This window comes from Sebastes fasciatus, chromosome 6, assembly GCF_043250625.1.
Source record: "Sebastes fasciatus isolate fSebFas1 chromosome 6, fSebFas1.pri, whole genome shotgun sequence".
In the NCBI taxonomy this organism is placed as follows: domain Eukaryota; kingdom Metazoa; phylum Chordata; class Actinopteri; order Perciformes; family Sebastidae; genus Sebastes; species Sebastes fasciatus.
In genome coordinates, this window is record NC_133800.1 from 31,758,662 (window position 1) to 31,783,045 (window position 24,384).

A 24,384-nucleotide genomic window follows, 5' to 3' on the forward strand; every position below is an offset into this window, starting at 1 on the left:
GTTTGGTTTTGAGCAACATAGCCAACATATTTGCCAAACTTGAGACTCCCACTCTAATTTTTCTGAATTTTTTCTGAATTTTTTTTTCAGAGACTTTGTTTCCTGCATTCTGGTGACATTTAAAGAATGAAAATAACAAAATAACAAGTACACTGCAACGGCATCTTATGTTTAATAGGCGTACTTTTAATTCTCAGGAAAGAAAACTGAATAATTTGCCCCTCTGGTGTGAATTTGTGTTAATCTCCGGCATAAACTAATAGGCTATTCATCAGTTTTCATTCATTCATTTATTCTTTGCCCTTGCTTGAGTATTTCTTTCTCTTAGTACTCTCCATTTCCCTCTTCTTCTCTCACTCACTGAAGGTCCTTTCAGACACAACGTGACAACTGCGCTCTGAAACCCATTATTTCTAATGGCAAGCGCCGCGCCACGACGGCTCTTCGCTGCATCGAACAAAGCCCAACTTTTCGTGCTGAACGCTGTGTTTCAAACATCTCTTCCACCAGGAAATTACATTTTGGTGTCGCTCTACTGTCGTCGGGGTGGAAACAGTAGGGCTTATAGATGCTGTACAATGCCAGAAACAGGTTGAGATAACGAAAAGGACAAAAACGTGTGAAAATTTGTCATAAATAAAGTCAAGTTTTTGAGCTGAGCTGAAACTAACTGTTACTAACAGTACAGTATGCTATATGGGTTTTTTTACAAATGGCTGCATGTCTTTGTTTGCTGTCCAGAACTATACATGGGAAGGAATATGAGCACACTTACTGTTGTTGGTCATTGGTGGCGGTGCGGTGACTCTGCTGCTGAAGGGGTGGATGGAGTCATTCAGAGGCCGGGAGCAGCCGTGGTTGTTGCTGTAGTTTGGGTATGTCAGACCATCCGGAGGCTGTTTGCTGTGTGCCTGGCTCAGCAGGGTGTTGAGGCTGTTGTAGAGGCTGGCGCTGAGGCCGAGGTTCGCGGTGTAGCTGGAGCTGTTCAGAGGGCTGTCGTGGTTCTTCCTCGGCGCAGAGAGCAGACGCTGGTGCTGGTTGTTGATGGCGGGCTGGTGGAGGTGGTTCTGCTGGAGGGAGGCGAGTACAGCCGCCTCGTTCTCGTACACCGAACAGTTACCATCCAGGCTGCCTGAGCGGCTGTGGCTGGGCACCTAGGACATTCAAACCAAAGAAAGCAGAGGTGAAATGGTTTGCTTAGCAGTGTTTTTATTTTTGCTTTTTGATTCCTCAGATCCACTCGTTGCCCCCTCTCATGACTGCACCTTGACCTTCCCGTCTCTCCTGCCCCCTCCCTTTCTTACCTTGTATCCATCCAGTGGTATCGTAACAGGCAGGCTGCTCTGGCGGTTGTGTCTCCAGCTCTGCAGTAGCTTCTGCTGGGCTTCGATCTTCTCCTTCTCCCTCTCCACACTCCTCTGGCCCTCCCTCAGTCGGTCCAGATTTTGCTGATACTCCAGCAGCTGAGCCTCCAGCTCCTCGCGCTCGCAGCGCAGACGCTCGGCCTCCAGGAGGCACTGCTGCTCTCGCTGCTCCAGCACGCTCTCCTGCTCACACTGGAAACACACAGAGGGCACATTCACATGAGGAAGTTCAGGCACCGGTTATCTCTTTAGCTCAGTATCGGTTAGCTCTTTTCCTGTGGTTATAATGATATGATACAGTACTATTACTGCAACTTTACGCTCAAATTGGGTGTTCGATAGTAGTTAAAGGATCAACCTAACCTATCACATTTTAACAGTTTTTAGTGATGTATTCCTTATTTTTGGCTTCATTTTATTATTTGTTTGTGTATTTTTCTTATTCCTGCACTTAGCTAAACACAAGCAAAACTTATATAAGGCACTATATGTCCTAGCTCCTACCTTCATCTCCGTGCTACTAATCTCTTACACGACTGACCATCCATTTCCAACCAAAACCTGTTGGCTTTATCGCTTGACAAACGTAAAACCAAAGACTGTCCTAGCACCACTTTGGAACAATTTCCCCCCTCGATCTGCTGAATCTGCTGACTGTTTCCAAACATATCTAAAATCCAAATCAGCACAATAAATTGAGGTCAATAGAAGAAAATGTTGCAGCAATCTAAAACATCACATTTTTGTGTTGTCCACTGATGTTTTGCAAATGTTTAGAAAGTAGTTAACCAGCAAGCCTTATGTTCGGGGGAAACTCCCAGGTGTGGTTAAAGGAGAGGAAAAGGAAGTTACAACACTTCACAACAAAATAGCATGTGAACAGCTCTGCACATCACGTACTGATGATATCTAAAGATATCTGATCAGGGAGAGGTGAATTCATAGGTCATAGGTGTTGTTGACAGCCTTCACTTTTTATGTTGGTGAAATCAAATTATGATCTGTCTGACTGTTTCTATTAACTTCATTATTTATTCGAAGGTAGAGTATACTTATTTTTATACCTGTACCAGCTTCTGGCAAAGATGAAGATATGGGTGAGGCCTCACTGTGCACGACGCTAAACACAACATATGTTTTTGTGTAATGTCAAACTGTCATCAGGTGAGAACAACAGAAAGAGACAGATGAGAGCACAACTCAGAACATCGGCATGAGGTTTACCTGTTGTTTCTCTCTGGCCAGACACTCTTTGTCCCAGCGTTGCTGCTCCTGTTTCAGCTTCACATGGAGTTTCTGCACCTCATCCACCTCTTCTTTCTTCCTCTCTAAACCCTTCTTTTCTACTTCCTCTTTCTTCTTATCGATGCTCCTCTGCTTTTCCTGCTCCTGGATAACAATGGTTAAACATTTTATGTCATTATTTCAAAAAGAGGCAACTCAAATGTAGTCTAACTTCCTAGAAACACGGATGCACCGGTATGCATATGGTGAAGATATCTTGACATGAATATCATACCAGACTGTTTTGGAGTGAAGTGAGGGTTCGGAGCTGAGGTCTTTCTCCCTCCTGAAGAAGGAGTTTTTGGACTTCATAGCAGCTGTCCTGGAGGGTCACAGCAGCCTGCCAACACAAGGAGGACACCTCCAGTTACTAATCCTGTCCTTTCACAAAGCCAAATATTCACTCATGCATTCAGCTACAGATACTGAAACTTGTGTCTTTTCTTACCTGCAGACTATAGAGAAGCTGAGTCAGACTCTGAACGCTCTCTGCCACCTACAGAAAACTGTGTTATTACAGGGGAACGATAATGCATATTTATTGTATTAACAAACATTGCTCATGGGGAACTACGGTGGATGAACCTTTAATAGTGTCCCTTTGGTGTCTCCTCTTTTCAGTTCGACAGCAGAGCTCCACAACACGCAGTCCATCCCCGTCGGCTCGCTGTCGGATCCAAGAGAGGTGGAGCTCATACTGAGCGTGCTCAGATAATCCGCTGTAGCAACAAGAAAAGAAGAAGTAAATGTCACTGCCCGCACGTATCAGGCAATGTGGTGCACCTGCATCGTTAAAGATTGAGTAGTGTGTGAGCAGCAATGTCAACTTAAGGACAAACATCACAAAATGACATTGAGAATTACAGTGTCTATCTGTGACTCACGCTCAGAGGGAGACTCCTGAATGCTGCTACCGTGGCTGTTGTAGCTGAAGCACTCGGGTCCTCGGACCGGAGAGCTCTGAGTTTTTACAGTAAGGTCATCACGAGCCTGCAGGATGGTGATCAGGTTCTCCGCTGCAGAAGAAGCAAAACTCATGTCAGTATTCTGTGAGTCTGTTTTCCAAATGCCAACCCACAATGACAATAACACAAACCTAAATAATACAATGTAGTGGTATAGTATACTTTTAATAGTTTGTTTAATTATTCAGTTGCACTTTTATGTTGTTTCCTACAATATTGTATGTTTCATATTGATATTTGCAGAGTCATTCTATTGAAATTTGTCACTCTAATGCACAATTTTAATTAAAATAAATGTTCAATATCTATTTGTTATATGCAGTACTGATGTACATTGCAAAGCTGCATCTTGATTAAAAGTCATGCATAGGAGTTTTCTCTTATTTTAGGTGATTAGTGCTCAGGTTGGGCTGAGCTGTGCAAGGAAATTATATATTACCAAATTCAATATACAGATAAGAATGATAAAGGTGCAAGATGTACAGCCCCAATCGACCTTTTCATAGCAGACATTTTGACTTTGTTATAGCAGGAAAAGCCTAATAGAATTAACTAATAAAAGTTATGATTGCATCACCTAATTTAAGCATCACAGGAAACCGTACACAGTGAACAGGGACCTGGAAATGGCAAAATGAAATGGGTTGCAGCCACCATTAATGTTTCTAGTTATAGCTGCGCTTTATTTGCCATGACATGTCAAAATTACTGAAAAAAGATCTACAGGTGCGACAAAACTAACAGGACAGTGAGGGAAACGTCAATAAAGTATGGTCTGCATATGGGAACACAGTCGTGAAAAGAGGTACCGTGGCTAGGGGTGTCACGATATATCGGTATTGACGGTAACCGTGATATTTAAAAATGAGATATTGATATGCGCCAATAATCCAGTGCCTCTTAAATCAGTTTATATATACAGTTATGGTTACAGACTCTCTCTCATTACACTCAAATTCTGAGTGTATTTAATTTGCCAAAAAAAGAGACAAAACGCACAATAACAAAGTTAAAGATGAATTTGACTAATAGCATTATTTTAATTAATTTTTTTAAATTTTCTATAGATATCACAATAATATTGTTATTGTGAATTCTTTGGCCACGATAATCGTGTAGTGAAAATCTGACATCGTGGCAGCCCTAACCGTGGCTATGCACCAGGGGCTTTAAGAAATGGATATCATTTGTTTAAGATATATTGTATGCATTAGTATAAAAACAGGGTTTCCTTCTCAATAATGCTGCTTAGAGACCCCTAATCAGCAAGGGGGTCAGCTCTGTGTATAAAATGCTATAATGTTAGATATATTAAGTGTTTCACACATTTTGATTTTAAATATGTCCACCAAAATAGATTTTCCCCCACCCTAAATATGTTTTGTATTTTAAAATCTGTGTTGTTGTGTGTAGGCTTGTGAAATATGTTCTGGAACTGATATAAGCAGCGTGACTGCAGCATCATGCAGCTTGCACCATTCAGCAGCTTTTCTCACCTTCTCTGAGTGCAGCTGTGAGCAGCGAGGAGGCCTGTCGTGGCGTCTCACTGTCGGCGTCTGGTTGCACCAGCAGATGGCGGTGAGGTACAGCTTCTGGTGAACGGAGGGTTAACTCTGTGAGCTCAGCATAAAGCTGTAACTTCTCCTCCAGGCTGTTGCAGATTTGCTGGTCCTGACCCAACAGTGTCTCTATACAAAACAAACACCAAGATTAGGACTTGTGGTTCTATCAGAGAATGATGCGATGTTTCACAAAGAAGAACGGATGACAGATAAAATGTTTTCACCTTGGAACTTGGTGATCTTCTGAACTCTCACTTCTGCCACTCGCCTGGCCTCCTCTGTCTCAGCACTTCGCTCCTCCTCCTCCTCTTCCTCAGGACAACTGTCAAGTAAATCAGTAGGTTAGATAATAAGTAACACACACACACATACACACATTAACCACATGCATGTGCACACACACACCTCTCTACAGCTTGTCGTATGTGTCTCATCCACGCATTCCTCTCGTCTCTGGTGGTGGTGTGAACTTCATACATCTCCGGTCCCACTGAGGAGGCGGAGATGAGGAACATCCCTCTCTCCTCATTGGCGACTTCTCTGACAATGAGCTTCTGCAGAGGGATAACAGGAGGCTTCTGGTCCTGAAAAATCAGATAAAACCCATGAAGATGGATTAAAGTAGTGGTTCCCAACCTATTTTCTTAGAAGCTCTCTCTACTTTTATCTAAGAAAAGCTGATCCCCTCTCCCCTCCCTGATTCAGTTGGTCTTTTTTAATTAAATCAACTTTCTTCAATGAATAGAACTCGTCAGTTTCGTCAATATAAATTAAGCGGTGACGTCTTGACGGACCGAATGCAGATACCTAATATCTTTTTACAGTAATTCACTATAATAGTGTTAGAGCCAAAATAGATTTTTTGTTATTGTGGTTCAATAAATGTAATTTATGGTGTTGTTAGATTGCTGCTAGACCGCCCCGTTAATACAGGTGTGTTCCTCCCTTTGTGCGACAAGCAGGAGAGCAAACAGGTTTTTGACCTCAGTGAAATGTTTTTGAAAGGCTAAACGCCAACAAACATGGATTGAAGCAGAATATTTCATTAGCTAAAACATGTTGTGAATCTTCAAAAATGATTACATCTATCTTTTTTCAATAAATGTTGACTTTAGGACTTTACAACGCTCTGGAGTTATTGGAAATGTTTGGATCACACGAGTCTGAAACAATCCTACGCAGCCAACGCTGGAATCTAATTCTACAAGTAATATAATACTAATACTATTAGTGCACAGATACCAGGTTTAAACACAATGTGACCTACTGAGTAGCAAAGAGATATATCTTTTTAAATAGCTTTATATACAGACTTTTGTATAAATTATCCAGTAAGTGTGTTATTATGATTTCAGCTATCCAGACAAATCCTGGCGCACGCCCTGAGATCTTTGGTGCCCCCCCTAAGAGGGGCCCAGACCCAACATTGGGAACCACGGGGTTAAAGGATGGAGAGAAATGGATAAACAGCTGGACAAGATGTCTTCAGGTCCAAGCTTACCACAGCAGCAAATACAAAGCGTTGATCTTTCTCTTGTAGGAAAACCAGAACGTCCGTGAGCAGCAGAGCCAAAGTATCTGAGAACAGAAGAGTAGAAATACATGTAGACTGGTTGTGTGTTAAACTCTAAAGTTCTTATGGCACAGATGATGATCTCATACACACCTTTTAGACGTCCTGTGGCGGTCTTCCAGTAGACCAGCCCTTTATACTGCAGTTCCCTGTTTTTGCTATGCAGGTCCTGTTTGCGAAACACCTTGTCGTTCTTTAGCTTGGCGAAGCTCTTGTTCTCCAGCCGGGCCAGCACTTCCTGCAGCTCCTGACACCTCTCGTTCTTATTCACAGTCAGGTCCACTGTTGTGATGACGTCGCGGATCTGAGCCAGGGCACTAGACAGGTCAGAGTGTTCCTGACTTCCCTCTGTGGAGGTGAAGCGGTAACAGAGAGGTTACACCCATTAAAATAATATTTGACCCTCTATAAAACACTGTTTTTCCAATTTTCTTTACAGCACTCAAAGGAAAAATAAAAAGTTCAGACATTTAGTATGGCGTCAGATATATGTCATATGTTGCGAGCGTGATAAAACATGCTCACGGGCAAATTATATTATTTCACACATGCAGATATTAACTGCCACACGCACGATATAAGTCCTTGCGCACCAATTCAACAACTGAGAGTTGTACAAGCCGCTGCGAGTGAGAAACAAAACATAGGGAAAGGCAAAGAATGGCATCTGCTTGCATAGCTCAGGTTCTTTATATATTCCACACAAAGCACAGGTACACAAAGAGAAGTGTTTAACACATGTCAGCTCTTACATTGCAAATTGTATACAGATTGGCTTTCTTTATCCATTAACTAATTGACACGTCATGGAAAGCAAAAATCATAATCAAGCAGGCTATTTAAAAACAACAACATGAGTGAAATATTTTAGTTAGTAAGACACTTTGATGATGAATACAGGAAATAACCTCTATATTTGTAGTTAATATAGTCTCTAGTTGTGTACTAGTACTTTTCATGCAACAGTCTGGCCTGAAACATGCAATGTTGAAGCAAATATTTGGATCATGTTACAAATTTTAGACTTACATTGTGCTATACAAGAGCATAAAAATGCCCCCTGCCTTGCCCTTTGTGTTGTTGTTTCCACAGAATATGTAACAGACTTAGGAGTAGCATGTGTTTACAGTTTTGTTTGGGACACAGTAGAGCTGACGTACCCTGAGTGTAATGTAATATCCTCTCCAGCAGCACTGGATACTTGGTGATGCGCTGAGTGACCAGCAGGATAAATTCTGGCACCTCTCTCCGTCTGACCAGAGTGTTAAAGCTCTGTTGCTGTGAGCAGAGAGGTTAACATCAAAATGAGTACAATCAAGACATTTTACTACAAATCCCTTATTTAAAAAGCACAAGAGGTCTGAAAGCAGAAGCTTACTTTGACAAAGTTTTGCAGTTTTTTGTTTTGCTGCTGCAGCTCTTTGAAGACATTGACGGCCTCGGTGTGATGGCTGCAGAACTCTCCGTACACCTGCTTCATCTTCTCAGCGTATTCATCTGAGAACTGAGAAAGAGACCATAAGAGGGTCGACTGCAGACATGTATCTGCGTGTGTTTATGTGCATGAATCCATCTTCACCAACCTGCTGAAGCAGAATATCTCCTATCTGATGGATGAGGTAATTACGCGGGTTCTCAGGTTGCGTCGCAGCCTGTCGGCGTTCCTGCAGCGCTCCGAAGAGGTTTTTGTGGAAGAGCAGCAGGGGGTCCAAGCAGGGGAAGATCCGGGCCACACAGTCCCAGTCAAGCTGCAGCTCCTCCAGCATGCCTCTCCTGAACACCTCCGACATGACCGTCAGGGTTTGGATGTGGTGCAGCTCTGTCTGCATCAACTCTACACGGGGGCAATGAAGAGTGGATTATGGGATTGCTAATGTTTGGCTGAATCCACGCGGAACAGCAAGTGGCTACAAAATTGCTTCAGTAACTCATTTCAACAGATTTCTCCAAAATATGTGTGTAATAAATCTGAAGTATTGTAGGCTTCCAACTTGGACTTTGAGAGCATGGTGTACACTGTTATGTTTGCCAGTAAGCAGAGCATTTAAAAAACATTTAGATCAAGTCCAAGTCACCTCGCACGCATATAAAATACTGAATTAAGAAGAATTGTCCCACCGTAAATAACATCCTGCCGTTTAATGGTGCGCCTGTCGAGTTGCCTGCAAAACTCCGGCGTGACCGCCAGACTCCACGACTCCACCTCAAGTCCCAGCAGGTCAGCTGACAGGTCGCTCATTAGAGGAGCATCAACGGCATCTGTAGGGACAGAAATGATGAATAATGTCTTTCTTATAAATCACAATCCACTCAACAGTCATTTTCAGCATTATGTGTGTGTGTAGGGCTGCAACGATTATTTTCATTGTCGATTAATTTGTTGATTATTCTCTCGATTAATCGATTAGTGGTTTGATCTATAAAATGTCAGAAAATGGTGAAAAATGTAGATCAATGTTTCCCTAAAGCCCAAGATGACGTCATCAAATGTCTTGTTTTTCCCACAGCCAATAGATATTCAGTTTACTCTCATAGAGGAGTAAAAGAAACCAGAGAATATTCACATTTAAGAAACTCAAATCAGAGAATTTTTACTTTTTTTCTTAAAAAATTACTCAAACCAAATTAATCAATTATCAAAATTGTTGTGGATTAATCAACTAATCGATTAATTGTTGCCGCCCTTGTCTCAACTTACTTGACTTAAGCCCATTGCTCCTCTAGGGAGCATAGGCCATTGACAAATGTGTGTATGTAGGTGTGACAAATTATTATTAAATATGATATAAACTTGTTTTTCTCACCCTGCGTGGTGATTGGCGGCTCGGCCGATGGGGGAGTCGTTGTGACCGGCGTTCCCTCGTCAGACAATGAGCTGTTAGTGCAAGCTGTCCCGCTGCACTCACTGTCCACGCCTGCTGCGTCACTCAGCCGTCTGTACAGACACAAAACAAATTAGTTAGATCTTTTCTGAAGACAAAGAGAGTGTTTGCGTAGGGGGTGGAAGATTGTGAACTAAGGTTTTATTAACTTCAGCATTTTCTAGATACAACTGAAATCCAGATTAATTAAATTAGTTTTTAATGGATGGATGGATGTATTGAAGTCTAATGATAACACTGCCATCCTACCTGCTGTCTATAGAGATGGAGAGGCTTTTGGAGAGAGGGGCGACTGTTTCTCTCTTCTCTCTGGTCGTCGTTGGAAGTGAAGACGAAGAGGAGAAAATGGAGGCGGGAGAGTTGTCTTTCACAGAGTCTGGACCAGGAAAAAGAGCAGGAAGAGGAATCAGTCACATCTTGGAGGCTTTCTCCTTCCACAAACAAATGCTTCACACGTCATCCTGCTTTGTTTATATCCATGTCGTCACTGAATGTAACAGTAACCGAATAATAAAGCTGTGAGGAAGTCTGCAGTTATCTTTCATTGTTTCACTGGGCATGCAGCCGACAGTTGTGACAATATGCTGTTGTAATCGAAGCTGATTGTGTTTGACCTTGACACTTTTGTCAGACATCAAACACTGAAAACACAGAGCTTCACATTAAGGACTGAAATGACCCTGCCAATGCAAGAGAAACACTCCACTTTGGTGCTCACGCACAAACACACACATAAACACAATCCAGGCCAGATCCCCCACTGAGGTAGATTAAAATTTAACTTTTCTCTACCAGGGAAAGAACAACAGGGAAGACGGGAGAGTGGGGGCAATGGCTTTCTTAATCTGCTACGGCAGAAACAAGGGAGGACAGGTAAAAAACTTAATCAAAGACCAAGGGAGGACACTACGGGAGGGGGGACACACTGTAATATCTGACTCACTGTGTGGGAGAGACAAGGTCTTGCTTTTCATCAGCAATGCATTCCTCTCCTGCGGCTTCTGAGGAAACACATAATCATATCAACATCAGCAGCTGTAAATCATAGTCTTTGCCCTTTAAATATTAAGTTGTTGTGGTTGCAACACAATAAATTCAATCAATACCGGAGTCAATTTGTGCCTAAACAAAACCATTGAAGAGAACCGTTGTTATACATCTTGTCATACATCATCAGTTTGAGATGTTCAACACATTCCAGGAGTTCCTTTGTCTCCTTTGGAATTTACTCTTCCTGTTGTACCCGCTTCCCCTCAGCCTGCCTCTGCTTCAGTAACTGATTCATTTCTTTTTTTGGCATTTTGCCTTTATGTGACGGCACAGCCGAGTGTGACAGGAAACACGCGGAGAGACGGAGGGAATGACCTGCGATAAAAGCTGGATTTGAACTGGGAAATGTTGCTGCCACAGAAGCTCGCGTCTCAGACCACTGGACATGGTTGGTTGACAGTTACAGATGATCTCTAACATTTCCCAACATGGACTTTGAGATCATATGTGAACTTATAGGATTCAGAACATTGAGTGGAGAGTTTGATACATGAGAGTGACAGGTTTTCAGTTCAGAAAGTGTTGACTGTGTACTTAAAGGCAACTTGTGGAGTTTTTGTCCACTAGTAGTGTTTCTATGAGTGGGTCCCCGTTTTGTTTGTATCATGCAAACGCACGAGGACACTGGTGCAATTGGGCGAACGTGCAGGTGGTGGTTTGATGCTATTCTGCTGTCATCGCGGCAAGAAACGTACAAATGCGCTAAAAAAAGACAGTGAAAAAGAAGACTGCAAGCTAGTAAACATGTACAGTATATAAACTGGGTAGATCACTCGGAGAGCGCAGACCTCCGCCAAGGCCGTTTCCATAATGCATGTATCCGCCCCGTGACTCGGATCCGCTCCAAAATTGAATGGGTTCTTCTTTTGCCCATGCTACACCCTTACACCAAGTCTCATGAAAATCGTGCCAGTAGTTTGTCTATAATCTTGCTGACAAACAAACCAACATACCGAACCAAAAACAAAAGCGTCCTTGGCGGAGGTAAGAATGCAGGATTTTAAATATTTAAAGACTTAGCAGATGTATAATGAGGATTTGTTAGGTCTTAGTAACACACAAAATGTGTTTTAGTGAGAATCTAAAGAATGTAAACACTCCACAGGGCACCTTCAATTCAAAATACAATACAAGTCTCTTCTGTGGCTGTGGAGGAGATTTGTCAAATCTGAGAAAACATCTCAGCTTGAGCTTGAAGACTCTACATTTATAACAAAAAATATGCTATATATGGCATTATAGGAAATGTAGGGTCTAGCATTATTGGAGCTTGACCTGTACTAAGGACTAAAAGCCAGAATATTTTGGCCTCTGCTGCTTCAATTTTAAACATTAACTGGAAAACCCCTTTACTGCCTCAATAGACCAAAGACATGATTCACCTGTTTTCATAGGCTGAGTAGTGCTCACTATGACAAGTAAACTGACCTATAGACCTTTTCATTACCATTCTGTTGCTAGGGCAACAGCTTTGGTCCAAGTCTACTTCCTGTCAGCTAATGCATTAACAAACATCGCAACAGGAAATACAACGGGGCCCATTTAGAATGTTTACGTTGTGAAGTTTGAAAAGGTCTTCATGTTTATAATTGGTGGAGTGCCCCTTTAATAGTTTCTCTCTCAGAGATTGTTTGACACGCAACATTTAAAAAGAAGCTCAAGTATGACTATTTACATTCTTAGCAAATATCTTAATGACACCACATTGGGTTTTTTTTGAGGGGGGTGTGATTTTTCCTTTAAACTTGTTGGATTTGAGATGAAATGAAGTGTGTGATGTTGGTGGTTACCTTTCCACAGGCTGCAACAGACTCTCGACAGTTTTTATGGACATTCAGGAAACAGTCTACAGACAAAAACAAATGAAAACCCAGTTAATTTCATCAGTTAACTGATAATAAACAAAATTACCACATCTCTGGATTCAGTGTCCAGATGGCTGTCAAACGGCCCGGCTCCTCACGATCGATGTCGACTTTGCGAGAGCAAGAAAACTGACTTCATGTCTTCTGCTAAACAAAACATCAAGGCAGCACGGGCGAAGACATTTACACAAACCCTAAACAGTTCAGCCACCACAGGACATAAAACAACAACAGTACTGACAGTATAATACTTACTGGAGCACTGCACCAGCTCCTTCCCAGAAACAGACTTATCACAGGCCACACAGAGAGCAGGACCAGATGGAGACACGGGAACAAACTGGTGTCCATTAGCGGCTCCTGACTTCTCCTTTCCCTCCTTCGCTTCTTTCCCCTTCACCTGAAACGCAAGTCGTAAATATTTAAAACGTACTAATTCAGCTGACATTTACTGCAGTTGATGCCACAATATCATGTAAACCAGCAGAGTAGAAACAACGTGACTCAGAGCAGCAGGCACAGAGAGGCATAGAGCGGTCATCTTCTTGCTGAAACGCACCTGTTAAAGTGGAGTTAGTTGAGATAAAGGGGCCTCTGAGTGAGCTTTTCTGTTTACTTTGTTAAGGTCCATGGGGACGGCTGCTGCTTTATCCCTAGGGGGGCATTAGGGGGATTCCTCTGTGCATGTGTGTGATAGCGCCATGTTTATTTTCTTATCGAACTTTACAAGGAAGTCTAAGAGTGTGTGTTTGTTTTTTTGACCGTTCATGTGCATCGTGTGTTTGTGCATACATGGAAACACGTTCTTGAACACAAGTGTTTATAAGATTTAGATCGTACTATGGAATGTGTTTTGGCTCCTCACGCTGTGTGGTGGGGGGCTACGCATTATGTAAGAGGATATTTTCACTGTGTCCCGTTGCTAAGACCTAAGGAGAGGGAATTTTCTCCCTCGCCAAATAAAGGCACCGCACACAGACAATAGCTCCCCAGCGCAGGAATTCTGACCTGGCCCGTCTGCGAGGTGGTAAACCCTTTTACTGCACTACTCCGGGAGGCCTTTTCCAGCCTTCAACTATAGGGGATTTCTCAATCATGTCTTAAACACATGTAGGAGGAATCATATTTTCCACTGTGTTCTTGTCTCACCTTGGTCTTGTTGCGAGTGCTGGACATCCTGCTCTTTAGGAAGCTGAAGGTCCGGCTCACTTTGTACTTCTCTGACTCGACCTTAGATGGGATTATGTATTTATCCCACTCCTCATCCTCGATCCTGTTTCAGTGTGAACATTTCAGTCAGTAGCCATCACAACTCCTACCACCATTTTTGGCCTGTGGAAGACTGCAGCATTCCAGCCCAACATGCACACTCTTTATGAAACAAATCATTATTTTTTTTTTTATTTATTGGATAATCAGGTACGTCGGTGTGTCATGCTGGAATGAAAGAATGTCCAGACAGTCTTCCAGGACCCCCGGTCTACAGACTATTACTCTTAACAACATGCTTGGCATGCTTGGATACTATGGACTCTAGAGGGTACTATTTATAGTATGACCTTGGCAAGATGCAATTAACGATGTGTCAACTATTTACAGCAGCATAGGAGAGTTGCATGACACATTCCAGGTGAAAGGCAACAGAATGTAAAGAAGAGAAACATGCAATGTCACATCAAACATATACTGTGACCCGACATTAAAAGTGTTAATATAATCTACTTCTGAGGATTCACATGTGAGCAAATACAGGGTTGTGTCTAGAAAGTAGCCCCCAAGTTGCAAATCTATCGCGAGATGGTTGAGGTTAGGATAGGTCGTCGGGCAGCAAGTCTCGCTTGAGTCTTCCCAAGTTGGGGGTTACCTTCTAGACACGACCTGCAGCTGCAAAGAATCCATGTGGTTAATGGGATGGTTTTACGGCAGTGTTAGAATGAGTTAAGCCACACATGCATGGCTGCGAGGCCGTTTTGGTGGAAACATACTCTTTGAGGAACTCTGTGAGGGTGAGGTGTTGGAGCGATGCGCTGCTCTCCTCCTCTGCTGACTGGGCCCGCTTACGGAAACCCAAAATCCTGCGTGGATATAACACACCTCAGACCAGGTTGCTGCGTTTCGGCTCGTCACGAGACTCACAATGTTAATGATATGTGTGGCATCTAAGATTAGAGTCTACAAATCATTTCTGGGCCTTATAAAACGTGTATGGAAATGTAAGATGACCACATGTGGAGAGTGGATAATTGTGCTACTGATTTAGTAAATCATATAATGATTTAGCCAATACTTGAGGATAACTTTGGTATTTTTCAACCTGGACCCTATTTTCCCATGTTTTGTGTCTAACTGAGTAACAGGGACAACGATTTCTGAAGTTGGTTCATCATCGAGGGAGAACGTTCCAGACGGAAGCTGCTATGGGCTGCAATGTAATCCTATTGGGGCAAGCTGGCCCTGTCTTTAACGTCCCCTAAAAGTGCTTGTTTTTGCCATGACAAGCTCTGATTGTTATTATAAGTGTCTGACATTATGGAAAGAGTCTCGCTCAAGGAGAAGTCTCGTTCTGAAATCTGGTGAGGTGACGTGTTGCCAGAAGACAATGGTGGAATAGTGGAATACAACCACGGTGGAAACGCGAGTGATTGTTGTGTTGGAGTACAGAAAGCGTAGCTTAGTGTTACCTAAAAGATTTTCAATGTCATGGCTGAATATTTACATGATTTCAACAATGTATGTGAGGACTTTGAATTCGATTGCCGCCCGTATTTATTTGAGCCAGAGTATACGGATATTCAGAACGAGACTTCATTAGACTTGGACACAATAACAAACAGACCGGATCAAGCGAAATGTAAGAAAAACGTTTTATCTAACGTCTTTTAATTCATTAAAATTGTTGTCCTTATTCGTCACTTTGACACAAAAACATGGGAAAATAGGGTTCAGGTTGAAAAATACCAAAGTTACCCTTTAAGGCAGAGGCAATATCCACATAGTGTTAACACTGGATGGAAACTGACATTATGAAGGACATAAATGGTTAGTGAGCCTAATAAGGCTGGTGTTGTGATTATTGCAGTATTAATTTGATCTATTCTAATGCAATAATCCAATGATGTAATATGATAATCAAATTGCCTAATGTGATCTTCTAAAATGTTTCCTCTGTTAGCAATGCATGGTTATTATCATCAGACAAAATGTATTAGCGCGTGATACATTTATGAGGCGGTGAGGTGAAATAAACTATAAAATGAACATGGATTGTGGGATTTATGAAATGAAAACAAAATAAGCAAAATGTGTCACATGGTAGGATTGTAAAGCAAATGTTAATTTCAGTACCAAAATACATATTACAATATGTTTATACTACAAATTCAGTGTCATTGATGTGTTAATCTAGATGTTTCTGAGGTCTGGAGTCCAGGGGAGTTTTGCTGTTTACTCAGGGTTATTTTGAGGTTGCAATCAGAGCGTATTCTGGTCTCTGCCTTGCAACAGGAAGCATGTCACATCCTGCACACTCAGACCCCAACCACAGGTTTAATACTGGAGATACACATAAAAACGCACACATACTGTACGTAGGCACATTTAAGCCAATCTCTAACCACTGGTCAACACTGGTCTGCCTAAAAAGGAAGGAACATCTGAGGCTGAGCAGTGAGTGGATCGCTCATGATATGACACACTGGTTTTACCTCTTTTCTCTGGCAGTCTCAGTCAGGCTGAATGCTCTCTGCTCTGTAAAGTAGAGCAACAAGGACAGGCAAATGAATGAGCCAGAAATACACGACACAAAGACATTATTACAGATTCTAAGTGAATCACACAAGGGCGTTAAAAACCACCATCCCCAATCAGAATTCAGAAGCAAATACAAGAATCCCTGAAACACTCTGGATCCAGCAAACCCCTACAGAGAGAAACCAAACACAGCACAAGAGTTTGCCTTGAAAAACCAGATGACATCAAAGATGGAAAAACCAAGAGGGAAACTAAATATGCACCAAAATGGAAGCAGAAAAGAAACCCTCGGGGTAGAAACAACTCCTCCTTCAGATGATCTATAAGACTTACGTGCTGTAGAGAGTATTTTTCCAAAGTCTCAGGATATTAAAAAAGGCACAGTCTTAAAGATTCAGACTTCTACTTGTCAGTCATCGTATAAATTACAGGAGTTTGGATGACTGAAAAAATGCGACATCAAGCTTTGGAGAAAGTCTGCTCTTGATTTTTTAGCAATTCAAAATAATAATGAATGTTTTTCTCTGAGACAGTGGTTTGCGCATTGCACAATGTGAGTGCCGCACTCGCCAGCAAAAATCAAAATCTTACCACAGATAAAAGGGCTGCACAATTTGGGCCACAATGAGAAACATCGTTGTTTTGCAAAATTGTGCGAAATCAAATCGGGGGAAATCATTTTACAGCAGAAATGTGCAGCAAGGTTATTGGGTTTCTCCCTGAAAACAAAGGCTAATTCAATCTCCGAATTTACTCCAGTTTTTCCATCTTGTATAAAGGGTCAAGACTGGGTCAGGAAAAGTTTAAATATACCAGATATGCCTTTTAATTGTGCAGCCCTTGATAATCACCAGTTTATCCCACAGTTCACCAAAAAGAGAGGAAAGACACACTGGAGTGTATTCACCGGCCGACCAGCAGCGCCTAATTTGCCGTTTGAAGCTGTTCTTGTACTTACTAACTTGGTTGAGACGAGAGAGGGATTTAGAGAGAGATAAAGCTTGAAGTAGAGAACGACCGCTGCTGCTGAATGCACCATCTAGACGGGACAAAGCACGGCCTTAATGCTGCGCACTCGCACGCGAGTAGTGGTGCTGTATCAAAGCAGAGCTGACGCTAAACACACATATACTTTATAGAGGTTATTCAGTTGATTTATGACACCTGCCTGGTCCTCCCCCACCCCTGTTAGACATGTGGCACATGTGTCCATTCAGCTGGCTGCTGGGAACAGAAAGGTCACAGGGGCGAAGAGGTCAAAGTTCACTCACCTTCTGCCAAGTCAGTGATGGTGGCGTCTCGGTTTAGCAGCGGCCGCGACGGCTTCGCCTTGGGGGAGGAGTAGGAGTAGGAGCGCAGGCGAACCTCGGCTTCCTCTGGGTTCTGGGTGAGGAAGCGGATCAGAAGGAACAGAGTAAGCAGAAGTTCAACAGGTTCAATTCTGTGAACAGGAAACTCAATTTATCTGATTTTTTGTTCACATCATTGAGCTGTTGACAGTCTGGGCTGATCAATTGATGATTGTCTGTAAGGCAGACTGTGTCTGTTGTAATGTGCTTTACTTTGCAATTCCTGTTTTTAGTTTTTAGTGTTTTATTGTGCTTGTAATGCATTTTTACTATAACTCCTGCTGCAAAGTTAATTGATAATTGAATGAAAGGTGACCTGCTTATCTGTCAGCTGTCAAAAAGCAGGTCAAACTCACGCAATTTAATGAGTTTATAGAAGAAGACAATCAGTAAGAATAAACAAAAATTCTTGAGTCTCTTGCCTAGAGGGCAATATAATCACTAAGACAGTGTTTTAATTAGCTGTTTGGAATAAAGTGATAGGACCAGAAGGGGAGGTTTTGCAGGCGTTCTGTCTCAGGCCGCATGGGATTCCACACACATGGAGAAAAACACTGTTGTTGGATATGTAATACATGTTTAATGAGGGTGTACCTTCGTGGACGTGTGCGTGCTGTCAGAGTGTGTGCGGTTAAAGTCTGGTGACGCGTCGAAAGAGTCCCTCTCCTCTCCTGAGCTGGATCGCAGGATGGACCGCTTCTTTACAGACGAGCACGGGTAGGAATGTCCCAGTATGTCTTCTTCTCCGCTGTCACACTCCAGACTAGGACTGTTTACACACATACACACACACAAGCACAGACGCAAACACACACAATTCAGTGAAAGCTTGATACTACAGTCTACATGATTATATTAAGTTGGGAACATACTGACTGTCTAGGCATCACATATTACAGTTGTAGACAAACACATTTGTTCAGATAGAATCAACCCAGTCTGATATGATCATGATGCCTCCAATTGGTCCACACCTCATTAGATTTAAATCCTAAACTCAGGAACACTACAAGATAATGTGCTGACTCTGTGCCCATGATGACCTCCACCATTTTGGACAGATAAGTACAGATGATCTTCAATCTTCATCAATCTATAATCAGGCTTTAAACTGTGTATCATTTTGCTACACAGCTTCAGTGCTCACAGAGGAGATTCTGCAGCAGTGAGGAAACTGGAAGGAATGTTCTACAACTTCAACACACAAACAGCTCAATTGTGTCCAGGCTTCCTGTCACTTTCCGCACCTTCACTGACTACAATCGCTGCACAAAATGTCAAGAAATGTGTTTGCTGAAATTCCAAACAGATGATACTTGGTTGTCTTAGCATGCATTAGTCACAGGAAGTTCACAGCAAGTTTCTAAATTGGTGCACTGATTTCATTATTACAAAAAAGTCAAGGTTGGCCATAATGCAGCGTGTTTGTTCTCTCACTCAACCAGTTGTTTCGCAGTCACATTAAAAGTTAAATATAATAGTTCACACTTAGAGTGCCTTGGATTTTTTTATTCAACAATTAACAGCAGTAGCGTCCTACCTCAGGCCGCGGCTCGCCTCAGTCACGCTGCATCCTCTGCGGTTCAAAGCAGGAGAAACTGGCAGACACGGCTGCGTCTGACGCCTCTGTGCTCCCTCGAACAAACGGAAGGCGGAAGCCAGGGGGGAGGAAGGAAAAGATGGGGAGGAAGCAAAGGGAGAGGGGGGAGAGATGCGAGGGGATGGCTCCTTGTGGTTCTCCAGGCCGGGACCTTGGATTCCCCTCTCCCCATTGTGGGGTGAGGATGGGTGCCGGTTCTGGGAACAGCTCCCTGAGTCGGGGGGAGTCATGGAGAAGGAGTCCCAGCATGGGCTGCCAAGATGGGGCGCAGGACTCACCTCCTCTTCCTCCTCCCCTGGAGAGCGATATTTAATGTCAGCGTCATCTACCTGGAACAGAAAAGTGAGAAAGTGAAGGAACCGTCCAACGGGCTGATTTGTAGCTCCTGTTATGGAACATCCTATGAGCCAAGTCTGTTTTTGACTTAAAGTTATAAACTATATAACCGGTGTACATATTTGTACTTACGCTACTTAAAAAGAAACACTTATTTCAGGCCGACTCACCTGGTCCACCAGCATGGCGTTAGCGTACACTCTGTCTCTGCCGTGTATCATCGCTGACAGTCTGGCAGCTGCAGCCAGAGTCGGGGACTGGGCCTGGCTCTCCCTTATGGACTGACTTTTCTCTACAAAAAGGGAGGGAGACACACAAAAAGAGAGAGAGAGGGGGGATTTTTCAATGTTATATTTGGTTTCCACAGCAACACCAAATAACTTCTCACAAACACGGGAAGTGACATAGACATCCTGGGCAGTTGCACGACATTGTTCAGGACCAAGAGTCCCTTATGAGTGTGCATGTCTGTCTGTCTGAGCGGCTCTTTGCACACACACACACACACATGTGAATGAATGGGTGTGCATGGAGTTGTGAGCGGGCATCTGTAGGCATGTTTCTTCCCCACCCTGCCTGCGATACAGTGGGCGAGTGGAAATAACTCCCAGTGAGCACACAGTGGCATTGAGAGGAACCTTTTCAACACAGTAGAGTCACTGTGAGCAGGTTCTGCTGTTAAACAGGGGGAAACACTCCTGCTCTCTAAACACACACACACACACAACCCCCTTCTGGGATGTTGCTCCATACAAAACACAGCTTCTCCACAACACACTTTCTTGGAAAGTTTCAGGTTGGAAAACAAGCTACAGGTATGCACAAACACAAAGAGGCAGAGCGTTACACGCCACAGCAGTCACTACAACAAACCTTTGATGAGACATTCATCCAACACAGTATCGTTTAAGCTTATTTGCACAATATAATGAAATATGACTTCACAAAATAAACCGTGAAACAATTTGTGGATGTGAGATTAAAAACATGGGTTTACGCTAAAACACAATTTACTAAAAATCCAACTCAATAACATGTAAATGTGAATGTAAAGCGTGAATAAATACATTCAAATGAACACAATATACATATAGAATATACAGTATATGGTGCACACACTGTATATACTGCATGTTGGTGTACTATTACAGTATACTGTATGTGTAGGTACATATTAGAGCTGCAGCGATTCATTGATTAATTGTCAACTATTAAATGAATCGCAAACTATTCTGATAATCGATTAATCGGTTTGAGTAATTTTTAAGAAAAAACAGTAAAAATTCTCTGACTCCAGCATCTTATACGGGAATATTTTTGGTTTCTTTATTCCTCTTGGGCTTTGGGAAACACTGGTTGAATATTTTTCACCATTTTCTGATGTATTATAAACAAAACACTAATTGATTAATCGAGAAAATAGATTGATGATGCACTACCCTGAATAAAAAGGAAAGGTTCAACTGAATATGAGCTTCAAACTGGCAGGAATAACTCTTGAAAATGAAGGTTTGGGATCATGATGATATGATCACAGGATCACGTGATATGATCAAAAGCTCCAGAATAGCAGTTGTTTTCCAGATCAAAACTGTGAAGCTAACAAGGATGAAAAGTTGTTTAAATGCTCAGTAAAAGTGCAAATTTATATACCAATGACTACTGGGCAAGCTCCATCTGCTGATGAAGATCATGTTATATGTTCGAAATCTCCAAAACAGCTACTCAATGGGGTGAGATTGTTTTTTTAATTGCTGTTTTATTGATTTTATTTCAATTTTATTTCTTTATTTAAATATTATTTTATTTTTTTCCCCGTTGTTTTTATCTCTGTTATTACTTTCTTTATTTCTTAATTGTTTTCTAATTTATAATAAATTTTACTTTTTCACCATTAAACATATAAACATTGTAGGAATGATATAAGTATGAACAACATCATATGTAAGCAAATGCACATTTATGTTAAATCCTGCACTCCCAGTATTAAAGAAAGAGAATAAACTTTGAAACTCAAAAGCTAAAACTCAAACTTATGTGAAGTTCCAGGTGTACAGTAGTTCCCACTGCATGTTACAGTACAGTACATACCATTGTTTGAGTTTTCTGTCTAACTTTATCCGATCAGCACCACCCTCACCGTCTGGCCTGCATGTTACATCTAAAACCTGATGGTTACTTGTGAAAGGCTGATTTTGAATGTTGTCAAAATCACTTCAATCAAACGTGAACCAGCGTTCTGGTCTACTGACTTTTTCCTCCTAACTGCTAACTTACTGCTACTAGTCTACCATCAGTGGAGAAATGTGTCTCTGTCTCCTTAATGATGAGTTCCTCGCTGTATGATTGCTGAGCGTTCATACAAAAAGACACAATCTAGTCTAGAAGGAAGGCCTTTCTCTTTGATTCTGAGGAACTGACACCAACTTTAAATAGCTTACGACGGATCTTTTAAACAGATGTGGTCGGTCATGAACAGGACTAAGACAACTACATCACCAAATTACCCCCCAACTACTCATAAATCTACGACTCCTCCTTAGTGCTCCAGTGGAGCTTCTAAGAAAGCACACAGAAATAGATTGTGGTTCAATTCAGCGGCTCACAGGTATGACAGCATTACGCATCAGAAACGCAGCAAAGCTAGAGGTGTGTGAATTTATTTATTTATTTTTATTTATTATTTCTTAAGTATTATTGTTATTTTAATCTATTATCATTTTAATTTTATTATTATTATTATTATTATTATTATCATTATTATTTTAAGTATTATTATTATTTTAATTTATTATCATTTTAATGTTATTATATTTATTATGATTATTTATTTATTTTTCTCTTCCCTTGTTTTTGAATCTTTTTTTTTCAATTTACAGTTACTACCTATTATTATATGTACATATTATTTTATTCGTAATGGTTTGGGTTGTTGTAGTCATTTTTCTTAAGGAAACAATAAAAAGCATGAGTCAAAAATAAAAGAGAAATGCAGCAAAGAATAGGAGTTTTCACAATCTGCAAATCATTCACTGGAACTTCTAACCACATTAGCGACCGGTAGTGGCCGTGGCAGCACTCCTCACTCTAACCAGAAGAGGCAGCCTCATTAGCTCAGTTATATTATTATGTTCCTAATGACAGTCTCACCTTACGCCGGCCAAGCCATGCCTGAAACAATGCCAGTGGTGCAGAAACATGTCTCTGGCACCGCTGTTTCCAGCTAAACTCATCAAGCAGATATCAAACCGAGACAAATCCATAGTTTCCGAGCTGCCAGCACCGCAGAGTCGGAGAAGAGGAGTTCAGCATTTGTGGCAGAAAGTAAATCAGACCAACAATTGGCTGTGTTTCCTGGAGGCGGTGAGTCCAATAAATCTCAGAGGCAACAGGGAGTCAAGCAGACATTGATGAGCACACCAGATGAGTCCAGTTCCTTCCACAACAAATGTAAAGATATATGAGCCACTGCATACAAAGCCCTCTCCATAACAATCCTAAAGTCATGGAGCATCTCTCAAACTGCATCCCGGATCCTAAATGTACTGTAAGGCCTGTTCTTCTGTTCTTAAACGTCTGGATCCTCTTAGTTCCACATGAAAACATTATATGAACCTTAATCCAGATACATAATACCTGCACAAAGTCACGTTAGACCCTCTATTATGTACCGTAGGATTAGTTTTACTCCAACATCAAATCCAGAGATGGGGTCAGATTCTGGATGTGGGTCAAACCGTTGTTTGAAAGCAGACACCGTTTCATATGAGCCCACTTAAGGAACTTGACAGACAGGACTAACAGTTAAGGTTCTTGGCCAAGTCCAAAGCCACAGCTGGCTGCCACGGACCCGATCATTCACACACCTCTGACCCATAAACACCGCCTCGGTGAACATTACTGTCAGGCGCTGCGATCTGTGTTTAACATTAGTTAACTGGGGGAATAACAGAGGACCAGGGAGTTCATATTTCTAACAAGTTAGAGCCACACAAAATCAATCTTTCTGCTGGAGAAGCTGTCTTTATCGCTGAGTCGCAGATTGCTGTCCGCAGGTTGCCATTTCAGAGAGGGTTTTAAGGAACGCAGAGCAGTGCGTGGGGCTATTTCTATAGGATTTGGAGTGATGTGATATTCAGAGCATGTCCCAGAGAGAGAGCCAACCGTATACAGTAGCAGCGCCCGGAGCAGCAGCAGCAGCAGAGAGAAAAAGAGAGAGCTCGAGCTTTACAGGGACCCAGACAAAGACAGCAGTCAGTGCCAGGTTTCCAGACCAGGGCAGTTAAACACAGAGAGTGACCCTTCAACCCATGCACACCCCTGGGATAGAGAGATCGAGGAAGGCAGGATGGAGAGGGGGGAGGCAGGGCCGTCACAAGGGCTCTTTCTCAAGGTTTACTCTCTTTGGAGGCCGCTGGTGTGCTGAAAACAAAATGTTCAAGATGAAATCATAATTGTTAATTGCGTAAACACCTAGGCTTGTTTATTATGAGTGTGAAGGAGCTATTTGTCTTTGCCCTCCCTTCATTTATGATGTAAGTCCCTTTTTAAGCACCGCACTAAACAACTGTCACTTTGGAGAGAGCTGGGAGAAATTAGAAGCAGAGTGAAATAACAAGCAGAGTGTAAAAGAATCAAAACAAAGAGTGTTATTACCTTATAAGAGAGGAGAGATAATTATTAGATGGAGGGCCGTTTTAAATCTTTAAAAACAATTGTCCACCAAAATCCACAAACCCGCTCTGAGTTATGACACCTGCGGTCAAACATTCCAGTCCAAGCATCACATTGTGCGTTCCCCGTT

At 42.0% G+C, this 24,384-nt stretch overlaps 1 protein-coding gene across 8 annotated transcripts in view; it reads right to left on the reverse strand.

Annotated features, from left to right (window-relative positions):
- Positions 1 to 24,384, reverse strand: part of LOC141769828 (rho guanine nucleotide exchange factor 28-like) — a 186,254-nt gene that overhangs the window by 1,409 nt on the left and 160,461 nt on the right. For 3 of the 8 annotated variants that reach the window (XM_074639266.1, XM_074639261.1, XM_074639262.1), the window contains 29 exons: positions 19,751 to 19,872; positions 19,185 to 19,573; positions 18,239 to 18,413; positions 17,567 to 17,678; positions 17,254 to 17,334; positions 16,250 to 16,292; positions 14,531 to 14,620; positions 13,695 to 13,818; positions 12,801 to 12,945; positions 12,471 to 12,526; positions 10,574 to 10,631; positions 9,880 to 10,006; positions 9,553 to 9,683; positions 8,867 to 9,007; positions 8,332 to 8,582; positions 8,127 to 8,252; positions 7,909 to 8,026; positions 6,842 to 7,096; positions 6,677 to 6,753; positions 5,581 to 5,759; positions 5,400 to 5,497; positions 5,110 to 5,301; positions 3,533 to 3,664; positions 3,234 to 3,367; positions 3,097 to 3,144; positions 2,884 to 2,988; positions 2,589 to 2,753; positions 1,305 to 1,556; positions 776 to 1,154 (listed from right to left, as the gene is read on the reverse strand). In XM_074639266.1, coding sequence (XP_074495367.1) covers positions 776 to 1,154; positions 1,305 to 1,556; positions 2,589 to 2,753; positions 2,884 to 2,988; positions 3,097 to 3,144; positions 3,234 to 3,367; positions 3,533 to 3,664; positions 5,110 to 5,301; positions 5,400 to 5,497; positions 5,581 to 5,759; positions 6,677 to 6,753; positions 6,842 to 7,096; positions 7,909 to 8,026; positions 8,127 to 8,252; positions 8,332 to 8,582; positions 8,867 to 9,007; positions 9,553 to 9,683; positions 9,880 to 10,006; positions 10,574 to 10,631; positions 12,471 to 12,526; positions 12,801 to 12,945; positions 13,695 to 13,818; positions 14,531 to 14,620; positions 16,250 to 16,292; positions 17,254 to 17,334; positions 17,567 to 17,678; positions 18,239 to 18,413; positions 19,185 to 19,573; positions 19,751 to 19,872 — 4,305 coding nt within the window. The remainder of the gene's footprint in view (positions 1 to 775; positions 1,155 to 1,304; positions 1,557 to 2,588; positions 2,754 to 2,883; positions 2,989 to 3,096; positions 3,145 to 3,233; positions 3,368 to 3,532; positions 3,665 to 5,109; positions 5,302 to 5,399; positions 5,498 to 5,580; positions 5,760 to 6,676; positions 6,754 to 6,841; positions 7,097 to 7,908; positions 8,027 to 8,126; positions 8,253 to 8,331; positions 8,583 to 8,866; positions 9,008 to 9,552; positions 9,684 to 9,879; positions 10,007 to 10,573; positions 10,632 to 12,470; positions 12,527 to 12,800; positions 12,946 to 13,694; positions 13,819 to 14,530; positions 14,621 to 16,249; positions 16,293 to 17,253; positions 17,335 to 17,566; positions 17,679 to 18,238; positions 18,414 to 19,184; positions 19,574 to 19,750; positions 19,873 to 24,384) is intronic. The other 5 variants (XM_074639263.1, XM_074639268.1, XM_074639264.1 and 2 more) reach the window with 3 other exon arrangements.